This window comes from Electrona antarctica, assembly GCF_951216825.1.
Source record: "Electrona antarctica genome assembly, chromosome: 21".
Lineage (NCBI taxonomy): Eukaryota > Metazoa > Chordata > Actinopteri > Myctophiformes > Myctophidae > Electrona > Electrona antarctica.
In genome coordinates this window covers 35,140,071-35,152,570 of record NC_136802.1, presented here as the reverse complement: position 1 = coordinate 35,152,570, position 12,500 = coordinate 35,140,071, and the positions used below count along the sequence as shown (strand labels likewise).

Here is a 12,500-nt window from a genome sequence, read left to right as displayed (position 1 = left end):
TACACTGCATGTGACCCTGAGTTAGAGGAAGTGGCCATACATTTTGCAGGAGAGCTTCGATATCTGATATGATTTGGGTGAAAAGTAAAAGAGATTTAGAAACTTCAAGTGCTTAACCATCATTCACCCCCAAAAGAGTAAACGGCAAAATAAAAGGCCCACATATCAAGTCAGATTCCAAACATGCAGTGCTCTGTTGTTAACTCATTCACCGCCATCTGGTGGCTGAATTTATACTCGAAGACCAGAACTGTCTTATTTTGAAAGCAGTTTCTCTCGGAAACGTTGAAATGGGAAGTGAAAGATTTCCGCAAATGTTATTTAATTCACCTGAAATGAGCTGCAAATCCAGCTTGTGTTGATCAAAAACGCAGCCTGGAAGAAGAATCCGAGATATCATATTAGGATTCTAAAAAACTCATAGACTCATAGACAGCATTAAGCCAACAGACTTTTCACTTTTCATCGCAACGGGAACCGGAGTGTTACAGACGCTAGGAGAACACAGTTGTGAAACGTAATCAATATTAAAAAAAAAAAAACGTCAAAAGACGATCTCGGTGGCGAATTAGTTAAATCAATTAAGACCATCTCATTGTGGTCAGCCAGCTCAGTGGCCTTGTGGTTAGAATGTCCTATACCTGAGACTAGGAGGTCAGGGTTTGATTCCCCGGCCGTAATGTTACAATATCAATCTTTCTCTGCCATGTCAAATACAGAAGCTATTAAATCGAGTTTGAAACAATCCTAGAGTTAAAAACAATAACATGCAATGATGTGGATCTCGGGACCCACCCATGCGCTCCAATGTGGAACTCAGACTTCATGTGACCCGGCCTGTGACCTCAGTCATTTCTAAAGTGCTGTGGCCCATTCATAGTTGCTTCTTTTGGGCTTGTTTTCCTCCACCTGTCCTGCATGCTTATTTCTCTCGCAAAATCGGGCAACACTGGAGCAGACCCCACGCCTTCCTTTCCCCACACACAAAATACAGCCTTCACAGTGACAGTTATTCACATGCAACAGTTTCAGAGTCGGGCAACAGCACAACATCTCTTTTGTCACACTGATGTGACAATTGATCCATAGTTCTGTTCTAAAACAATAGAGCAGCTGTTACTGTTTGAATGTTTCAGATTGACAGGGGCACGGTTGGTCAGAGATTTGGTGATGACTTCTTTAACTGAGAAAAGAAAACAGTTAAAGAAATTGATGCCAAAAGAGTTGGTATGTTTTAACAGTTATTCATAATTAGATGATTTATTAAATGTTTGTCGGTTATGAAACTATGAAATGGAATTCGTCAGACATTCTCTTCTATAAGCTGCACTTAAAAAAAGGGGGGTTAATTTACCATCTACAGTAGTTGCTGCATTTGCCCACGTGTGTGTTGTCTGTTGTGCTCGCTTAAAGGTAGGGTAAGTTATATTTGTTTTGGTTAAATCAAATATATTTTTGTTAAAAGGTTAAAGCACTATATTCTAATAGTAATGATTGCTGTAGAGTGTTGGTTCAGTCTCCGTCTCTTTGATGAACAGACAATATTTTACTGACAACATTTCAGCCATATCAGGAGAGAGTATCCATACATTTATCTTATTATAATGTTATAGGTTTCCAATTCCAATTATGTCTGCTCATGATCGTTGTGTCATCACTTACAATTTCACTTGTTTAATCTGTATATAAATGGTGCATTTATATAGCGCCTTTATCCAAGGCGCTTTACATAGATTGTGCATTACATTCACCCATTCACACACACATTCATACACTGATGGCGGCGGAAACCATGCAAGGTACCAACCAGCACATCAGGAGCAATTAGGGGTTCAGTGTCTTGCTCAAGGACACTTCGACACTAACTCTGGGGGAGCCCGGGTTCGAACTGGCGACCTTGCGGTTACCATCCGGAAACTCTACCCCTGAGCCACCGTCGTGTATCCTGAGACTGAGTTCTTTAACCTGATTGGATAGAATTGGTATTGGTATGAAAATGCATTTTCTGTTTAATAAAGAGCCGGAGAGACATGGAGACTCCTTTTACTGAACAAACACTCTATAGCAATGAGTACTATCAGACTATAGAACTATTACAACACTTATTTTAACCAAAGCAAATCACTTACCCTAACCTTAGAACACTAAACACGGGTGATTTTCACAAGGACAATTATACTTTTGTAATTTTCATAATGTTGCTGATGTCTGAGGTGTGAAGTGTGAGGTGTGTGAGGTGTATTATCATAGAAGGTAGGTTTGTTTCCCTGTCCGCATCCCTGTTATTTTCTACAGGCAGGTGTTCACTCCTTTAGAGCAGGGGTTCTCAACGTTTTTGGCCGGGGACCCCCGGAAATGCTTTGGCAATGTCTCGGGACCCCCGCCCCGCCCCCTCCCGACCCCCAATATAAATTGACTGCTACAATAACCTTAAACCATTTTGGGCGGGAACCCCTTTTGGTGTTTTAAGCATTGTTATAATTTAGCTATTGAAAAATAGCAGATCTACAAGCTCATAGCGCGCCACCGAGTGGCGCGCTACGAGCTTGTAGGTCTGCTATTTTGAAAAATCGTGAAAATAAAATTTACTTTTTTATTTTTTAAATAATTTGGGGACCCCCTAAAATAATTTGGCGACCCCCCGAGGGGTCGCGACCCACGGGTTGAGAACCCCTGCTTTAGAGTGATAGAGAAAAATCCCTTACTGTACCCATCCCATACCCACAATGGGCTTCTTTTTTTCTTTTCTTTTTTCTTCACTAGACCATTCTCACATGTCCCAGGATTCAGGAATGAGTGGAGAAAGGAAAAGTTCTCAGACCCAGCACAATTCTTTTAGGAAATTATATCTATGTATTTTTCTTTTTTTTAATTTTTAAGTCACGATGAAATATTAAAGAAGACGTCAAGTTGCCATGCATTGCTGTACTTCAATATATTTTGGGTAAAATCTAGCCGTGTTTAGTGATGTTGTTCCTTAGTGTTCTATCTAGGGTTCATTGTGTGTTTAGTGATGGTGTGACTAAGGCTTCACTCACACCGGCACAACAGATTGCTGTATAGCTGATGCATGAGACTTGTTGACTGATGCAAGCTCACAATGCATTTCCAATGGGAGTCACATGGTTTGACACAACATTTTTGTTGTATGAGGGGGAGGGGGGCAGTCGAAACACAGCCGGAAGCCGTACAACAAAAATGTTGTGTCAAACCATGTGACTTCCATTGGAAATGCATTGGGGCGGCCATGACACTTACCCTTTGTTTACATCTACTGTACCATGCAACATTGTTGTATGCTAGGTGTATGTGTGAGTGAGGCCTTAGTGTTCTATCTAGGGTTCATTGTGTGCTATCCGTGCGTGTTGATCCACTCACTGTTAGCCAATAGCTGCTGCTGTTGCTGCTGCAGCTGCTGTTGAGTGACAGCTCCCATGGCCGGCCCCCTCCCTCCCATGGCACCTCCTCCGCCGTGGACTCCGGAGGGGGGGCTGGTGAGCCGCTCCTTATCCCAGGAGCACTCGCTCCCTCCTGGGTAGAGAGACACAGACACACAGAGGGGGTTGGATCACCGGCGGCCTGCATGGGGCTCAGGATGGAGATTTGTTGAACAAGATGTTAAGCCGTTTTGGGCGGGAACCCCTTTTGGTATTAGCATTATGTTATGCTTTAGCTATTGAAAAATAGCAGATCTACAAGCTCATAGCGCGCCACCGAGTGGCGCGCTACGAACTTGTAGGTCTGCTATTTTTGAAAAATCGAAGAACGACTGACATGGAAACATAGCTTTTTCAGAAAACTGTCAGGATGTAGAAGACATTTTTAGAATCTGATCTCAGGTCAGAATGGGTTAAGGTCAAAGGTACAGAAACCTTGTATGTTCACAACTGTTACTTTGCAGTGCTGTTCTCAAACCTTTTTCATCTCATTAAAGAAAATCAGACCTGTCTGAACTGAGTGGTGCTGTACTGTACTTGTACTGCGTGTGTGTGTGTGTGTGTGTGTGTGTGTGTGTGTGTGTGTGTGTGTGTGTGTGTGTGACATGACGTGTTATGAGCTTATTGATCGGCTATTTTCGGTAGTTTTGCGAGACACTCATCGCGTGCGAAGAAGTATAGAGCGCCGGGGGAGTTCACCGCCGCCCTGTGCCAATAAAAAGGTCAAAGCAAATCGAGGAGCAATTTAGGAAAAGAGCAAAGAAGAATCCCCACCTCTGTTTCCAAATGGAGGCCTGGAGGTATTTATTCAGCGGGAGATAGATAGCTACGACACGCAGAGTTACAAATGGATAAATGGAATGACCTCGGAGGAGTTAAACGGTGCAGAGGGATGAGAGATAAAAACAGAAAGTGGTTTTGTTGTGGGAAGAACAGAAGCTGCCGTCTGAGACCGAGAAATAAATCCAGTTAAGTTAGAAGTCAACTCTCTCTCTCTCCATCTGTTTTATGTGTTGCTCCCTCTCCCTCTCCCTCTCTCTCGGTCTCTCTCTCTCTCTGTGTGTGGTACGTCTCATTTCCTTTCTCGCCCTCTCTCTCGCTCTCTCCCTCACTCATTGGGACCCTCACAGTGTACGTCTCTCTCTCTCTCCCTCCCTCACTGTGTGTGTGTGTGTGTGTGTGTGTGTGCATACAGTACAAGTGCTTTCTCATCATCTTATACTTGCAGTTGTGTAGCTCTCTCTCTCTCTCTCTCCCTCTCTCTCTCATCCGTCTTCATCTCTCTCCATTAGTTTGAATTAGCGGCAGTCTCTCTCTATTACTGCCGACCAACTCCCCAGTGTGTGTGTGTGTGTGTGTCTGTGTGTGTGAGAGAGAGAGACTGTGTGTGTGCACGACAGCTGGGCCCCGTCCCCTTTGCCATTTACACCAGGGGAAGAAAGCAAGGGTAAACAGATGGACAGATGTTCTCTCTCTCTCTGTATCTCTCTCTCTCGCACTCTCTCTCCTCTGTCTTTTTCTCACACTGTCACTCCCTACTTGGCAAGCTCCACTCATTCCATCCATCTTCCATCTACGTCTCTCTCTCTCTCTCTCTCTCTCCCCTCCCTCCATCATCCTTTCAACCCTTTATATTTCAGTCAGTCTATCTCAGTCTGTCTTCCTCACACCTGCTCTCTCTCTCTCTCTCTCTCTCGTGGGTCCCCCGTTTTTATTTCCCCTCCTTCTCGTTTCCTCGCCGTCCATCTCGTTTCCTCCCCCTCTCCCTCATGCACACTCTTTCTGTCCATCTCTATCACTCTGTCTGTCTTTGTCTCTGTGTGTCTCTCTCTCTCTCTCTCTCTCTGTCTCTGTCTCTGTCTCTGTCTCTGTCTCTGTCTCTGTCTCTGTCTCTCTCTCTCTCTCTCTCAATACAATTAACCCTATAGAACACTAAACATCCTTTTTGTCACTAAACTCGGGTATTTTTTACCCAATGTAAAATATTCTGTGGTGCCCCAACGACCCTCCGGGGTTACGGGATAGGGTGAGGAAAACATTCCATCAAAAATTGAGGTAGTCTTCTTTAATATGTCATCATGACTTTTCACAAAAAAAAATAACCTCCTATGATGTCGCTGATCATCATGAAGGTACTGAAAGACCCACCCAACACAGACATCAGCAACATTATGCAAATTATAAAAGTTTATTAAATAGTCCAGGTGAAAATCACCCGTGTTTAGTGTTCTAGGGGGTAATAATAATACAAATAATAATAAAGGAACCCAATCGAGAACACTTTGAGACCCACTGGCGTAGCAGAGTGTTTCCAGTGAGCCAACATGCACAACAGCAGCACCCTGACTCTGTTTGACCAGAATGGAACAGAGCCTTCATTAGTATCATCTGTAACACCTGTGTGCACATAGAGCGTCGCAGTCCCGCCCCCTTTCAGAACGACGAGGGCCCAGGAAATAATTCCCCGTTCATTTTCCCCATAGGCGTTTCAAAAAGTATTTATTTAAAGACGTTTACGCCGCGGACAGAGCCAACTCTTGTGACAAATCATGACAATAAACACAATGTTTTGGGCCGATCAAATAATTAGCACGGAGCCCGCCAGAAACACAAAGTGGGACAGCGGCCATTTTGAAGATGCGCACGCATCCACTTCCATTCTAAGCCCTGCATTCAAAGCCCTGTATCTCAGAAACGACATTGAGGGGGCCGTTTCTGGTGAAGACAAGGGTTTTCAACGGCCTGTAGCAGGCGCTGTGATACTCGCGGTCGGGTTTTTCCCACCACCGACCGAGACAACAACAACCGGTCAAGACACCACACACACACAGCAGTTGGTCATTGTAACATGCGATTACGGATATTTGGCTCTTCACAGTAAGTGTTACGCGTGATAAAACCTTGGCAGTACGCTATTAATTAATGGTGGCGGATTAAGAGTTAATAAGAAGAAAAACAAAACAAAAAGTGTCGTACCCTGCCCTGATTTGCCACAACAAGAGTTGGCTTTGTCCGCGGCGTAAACGTCTTTAAATAAATACTCTTTGAAAAGTTTATGGGGGAAATGAACGGGGAATTCTTTCTTGGGCCCTCGTCGGGGGCGGGACTGCGCTTAACCCATTTTGGGCGGGAACCCCTTTTGGTGTTTTAAACATTATGTTATAATTTAGCTATTGAAAAATAGCAGATCTACAAGCTCATAGCGCGCCACCGAGTGGCGCGCTATGAGCTTGTAGGTCTGCTATTTTTTAAAAATCGTGAAAATATTTATTTCAGAAAACTGGAGGATTTAGAAGATTTTTTTTAAATTTCAAGGTCAGGCCTAAATGGGTTAAGGTAGGAAGGAGGGCCGATTCATACTCCCTATTTTAGAGCCGAATAAAAGTCGGTTCGGCTCTGTAGAGCCTACAATGTGACGTAATTTGAGGTAAAACAGCGGTAAAATAGGAGTATGAATCGGCCCTTAGTCTCTCCGTATCTAACCTGTGTTAAATAAACAATGTGGAGGTGAAACCCTCAGGCACCACAGAGAGCTGGGGGGAGCCGGCAGGGGACCGACACCTTGCCCGCTGCCCTGGCAACTCCTATTGGCTGGTCAGAGCGTCACAGCAGTGTACACAGTCACATCTATACACGGGGCCCGCTCATAATAATACCAACAATACAGTGTGATATAAATATAAATGTGAAAAATAGGCAGGGACTGATGGACACAGTCTTGTGCAAACAAAGACACACACAAACACACGCACGCGCGCGCACACACACGCGCACACATACACACGGCAACATAAAAGCAGTCCTCACGCCCATTCCATGTGAGCGAGAACTTAAATGAAATGAGCAGTCAAAAAAGAAAAAGCCGGTGTGTGTGTGTTCGTGTGTGCGTATGTGTGTGTGTGTGTGACTGTGTGTGGGTGGTTTTGAATGGTTGTTGAAACAATGCACAGCAAACGGACACCAGATCTGTCCTTATGTAAAGGAGACAGGCCGGCTAATATCATATTCACCCCAACACAGTGTGTGTGTGTGTGTGTGTGTGTGTGTGTGTGTGTGTGTGTGTGTGTGTGTGTGTGTGTGTGTGTGCGTGCCAGAATACATGCTTCAAAATGCTGACCTTAATACAATGAAAGGAAGGGATGTACAGTGAGGATGCACGCACACGCACACGCACACGCACACACACACACACACACACACACACACACACACACACACACACACACACACACACACACACACACACAGTCCTTCTGTCCATGCCATGGTGTGTGAAGTCAAGGTTCGATTTATACATATTGATCCCCTCCCTCATAGATAATACATGAGGTTGACCCTAGTGTGTGTGTGTGTGTGTGTGTGTGTGTGTGTGTGTGTGTGTGTGTGTATCTGCTGTGCGGCGGCGGCCATGTTGGCGATGGTGTTGAGGTGGTTCATCTGGGACATCGCCATGGCGATGACGAGTGTGCAATGCAGTATGTGACGAGTCTCACATACTGTGCATTGTTCCTTTTTCTGTGTGTGTGTGCGTGCGTGCGTGCGTGCGTGCGTGCGTTACTGTTTACTGGCATGACAACCTACAGTTGGAGGCCATCGATATTGTCCTTTTCTTTTTGCTGAGGTTTGCGTGATCTGCGCAAAAGGACAGTTAACCCATTTTGGGGCGGGAACCCCTTTTGGTGTTTTAAACATTGTTATAATTTAGCTATTGAAAAATAGCAGATCTACAAGCTCATAGCGCGCCACCGAGTGGCGCGCTACGAGCTTGTAGGTCTGCTATTTTTGAAAAATCGTGAAAAGGATTTAGAAGGATTTTTTAAAATGTTGAGGTCAGGCCTAAATGGGTCAAATGATAAGGGACAATATCGGTGGCACCCAACTGTATAAGGTGTTGTGGTGGATGGGGAACCAGCTGTGGTAATATCCTTATTAACTGTGATCAGGTTCCTTCCATGAGGAGATAACTTCCTTCAGCGTGTCACAGCGGTCGTCACACGCTGATGAAGGCTCAACGTTTAATGTTCTGTTATCAATAAAATGTAGTGTTTCGCCAATTAGTGAAGGGCCTACTTGCAATATATTGTAAAGAAGGAGGAGGCCTGGCCTCCAGCACATGTATGGTTCACTCAGCTTGGCATTGTGGCTGCTTTGGAGAAGTTTTAAGATGAATAATCAGTTAGATAAATATGAGTCATGTTGCAGGTCCTTGATGTGATCCATGGTCAGGCAATGCCCTTTTGATCGTTTACTGTATTAGTATACATATGATACGGTTGATGATGCTGCGTGTTTGGTTGTGTAAACTACTTTAAACTTTTGATTTGATTTATTTTTATTTGTTTATCTTGTCTTTCCATGTTTTATATTATGTTTTTGTGCTCATACATAATGTCCATGCATATGTATTCTGTTGTTGTTGTTGCTTGTGTTAGTTTTTTCTGTTTATTTGTAAAAAAATCCAAATAAAGTACTGATCACAAAAAAAAGGAGGAGGCCTGCACGCCGTCTGAATGCTCCCACAAATTGTGTGTACACCCGACGAATAATGTGTTTTTACCGGAAGTAGTAATTGGCCATCACGGATCAGCCGCTATAGTTACGTTCACTTTCATCAGAAGCGTTATTTAATATAGTAACCGCGAGTTGGTGCGGATCTTTTATTGAGCTGCTAACATCGGCGTTCTGTTCAATCGCCTCAATCTGAGCCTCGACACCGAGAAAAGGCGTCTGAAAGTCCACCACGGTTTGATTTAAAAGTCTGAGATCGCCGTCCATGACATCGTGTATCTGTCGGGAGCATTGAGACGTTTTGCGAACCTTCTCCTTCTTTACAGTATTTATCTATTCTGATCACAATAGCCAACTTGTGGCTGTGTGTGCGTGCACCTCTTGACCGTGCACGTGCAATATCCTCACGGACTGGTATGAGGACCAGTGGATGCAGGGGGGCACGGTGGCACAGTCGGTAGTGCTGTCGCCTCACAGCTAGAAGGTCCCGGGTTTGATTCCCGCTGGGGACGCACGCTGTGAGCGATGGGGGAGTGTTCTCTCCTCCGCGTCATCAGTGCCCATACCCGAGGCGGGGGTTGGCGAAAGGGCCTTTCTGTGTGGAGTCTGCATGTTCTCCCCGTGTCCCCTAGGGTAGGTAGTGGTACCCTCACGAAAAACATGCAGTAAACCTGGTCTCTAAACTATACCTCCCCCTGGCCAGCCGGGGCGCCTGATGGAGGGGAAAGGAACTGGTCAGAATAACGTGTTCCTTTCACGCGCTACGTCCGGCCAGGGAAACTCTCCCCTGTCAGGTGAAAAGAAGCAGCTAAAAATTATATATATACTGTATAAAAAAAAGAAATGACAGAGTGGGGCGAGCCGTCCCGCGTCCGAAACAGTCAAGAAATGACAGAGTTACCGTGTGGGGGTCCACGGAACATCCAGACCCCCAGGAACACGCCCAAGGGGCCGGGGCCGGTTCCAGCGAGCCGCCCCGCCTCCGCGGGAGGCATACTTTGGTTAGACATAGCATTAGTTAGACATAGCATGGTGAGGGGTGCAGTAAGACGACCGGATTAAGGTTGGTGAGGGGTGCGTTAAGGGTTGGGAGAGGGTTAAGGTTAGGTTTAGGTGTGCTGCCCTGTGGGAGGTTAGGGTGAGGGTGAGGGTTTGGGGTGCAGTACTTAGTTTAGACAGTTTTTGGTTTAGACTAGTCATTGGTTAGACCAGTCATTAGTCCTACAACTACAACCTATCTCAAACCCTCACCCTAAACCTAACCTTCCACGGGGCAGCACACCTAAACCTAACCTTAACCCATGTCTAACCAATGACTAGTCTAAATCAAGTATGCACCCCGAGGGGGGTGAGATAGGTTGTAGGACTAATGACCGGTCTAACCAATGACTAAGTCTAAACTAAGTACTGCACCCGCATGCGCTTGGTGGTGAAAATAATGCTATATTATGCTACACACCAATTTATTTTGCTTTTGTACGTCAAGAATATGGATGTGGATTGAATGTTTTTTTCTAACCCGGGGCGTCATGTGTCTTTGTTTCTTTTGAAGCTTTTTCCACATTGGTTACAGTCGTATTGTTTCTTTTGAAGCTTTTTCCACATTGGTTACAGTCGTATTGTTTCTTTCCGTTTTCCATTATGGCTCCTTTTCTTTCTTCTATGAATTCTCGGGTTCCGTTTCAATCTACTGTTTCTTTCCTTTATCCACACTGGCTTTGTTTATGTTTCTTGTATGACACAAAATCAGTTACAATAATTATGTATTGATATCGTATTACGGTACGTTGTCATTTTACTGCCGTGAACAAACGATTTGCTAGCACCCCTCAAAAGTAATCAGCGGATCCATCCAATGTAGATATTATTTAGTCGCAAGCTCTTGTTGATACTTTTCACTGGGTGATTATAAATACAAACCCCATAGAGCGACTTAACTACTTTGAATGGTGGTGACAATACCTGTGCGTGCACACATGCGCACGTCACAGTTGTCCTACAGCACGCTTTGTTCCCCTGTTGTATTACCGACCGAGAAAACAAAAAGAACGTCAACAGTGTCTTCTTTCTGTTTTTTTCTTTCTCGCTCTCTCTGTCTTTCTCACATTCAACTGTTTTTTCTTTCTCAAACATCTCTTTTATTCAACTGACCTGACTGATGGCATGATAGAGTTACCATTTCTCTCTCTCTCTCTCTCTCTCTCTCTCTCTCTCTCTCCCTCCATTCTCGTTTCGCTCTTTGTCTTCTCTCTCTCGTCTTTCTCATTTCATTCTCAGTGACGAAGTCACATTTATCATCCATATTCTTTCTATATTTACAAAGAGAGAGAGAGAGAGACCTAAAAAGACAAGAAACAGAATGAGAGAGAGATATCCTTTCTTCTCACTGCAACAGGCTAGAGTTTCTCTAATTTACTTTGATTCTCTCCTTTCTTCTGAAACTCTTTTCACCGGCTGACCTCATAAATGCCCCGATAGAGTTACCATTTCTCTCTCTCTCTCTCTTTTGTCTCTCTCCGTTTGCCTCTCATTTCCATTCTCAACCCCCCCTCTCACTCCCTCGCCGCCCCCTCCGTTTCGCCTCTCTTGTCTTTCGTCTTCTTTCATTTCATTCAGTTGATATTTCTTTCTTTTCTCTCTGCTGCTGCTGCTGTTGTTGTTGTTGTGTCTGTTTCTCTCGCTGTAACAGACACGCTGGGGCCGCGCTGGGAAAGACACGACTGCAAACAATGGAAGGAAACAAACTATAGCCTATAGTGTGGGGACGGAGAGAGACGTAAAGAAAGCCAATGGATTCATGATAATAATAAGGAAAACAAAGGGAAACCCATATAGGAGGATAAGAGATATTTAGGACAAGAGAGAGCGAGAGAGAGAGAGAGAGAGAGAGAGAGAGAGAGAGATACTGCTGTCATGTGTTTCAGAAGTTAATCCCCAGGTAATCTTTCTTACAGTAAGTGGATGTGTACAACTATTTCTGACATAAAATGCACAATTCATATGGTTTTGTATAGAATTTCTTAAGTTGCAACAATTTAACACAGCTCTGTTTACACATGTATATATTCCCATTTAACACGCGCTAAATGGATGGAACAAGTGTCTTGTTCCACTTTTGCTTTGGCAATGTAAACGTATGTTTTCTCATGCCAATAAAGCCCGTTTTAATTGAATTGAATTGAATTGAATTGAATTGAATTGAATTGAATTGAATTGAATTGAATTGAATTGAATTGAATTGAATTGAATTGAATTGAATTGAATTGAGATAACATGACATTCGGTATCGGGTTTCAGTTTGTATGCGAACCCAAAATGTCCATTTGAATACATTTTGGTTAAAATAGGCTTACCATACCCAGTGTGTGTGTGTGTGTGTGTGTGTGTGTGTGTGTGTGTGTGTGTGTGTGTGTGTGTGTGTGTGTATGTGTGTGTGCGTGCGCATACAGTACCTGCATTAGAGTGCATGTCTTCGTTATCAGACTCGTTTCCGTTCTGGAGACTCATCATCATCTTCATCTTCTGCAGTTTCTGCAGCTCTGCCATGGCTGCTGC

The 12,500-nt window shown here is 44.2% G+C and overlaps 1 protein-coding gene across 1 annotated transcript in view; it reads right to left on the bottom strand.

Moving 5' to 3' along the window:
• Window positions 1-12,500, bottom strand: part of LOC306914360 (dachshund homolog 2-like) — a 39,482-nt gene that overhangs the window by 23,503 nt on the left and 3,479 nt on the right. The window contains 3 exon segments of the mRNA XM_079491355.1: window positions 331-375; window positions 3,379-3,531; window positions 12,398-12,496. Of these exon segments, the coding sequence (XP_079347481.1) occupies window positions 331-375; window positions 3,379-3,531; window positions 12,398-12,496 (297 nt within the window).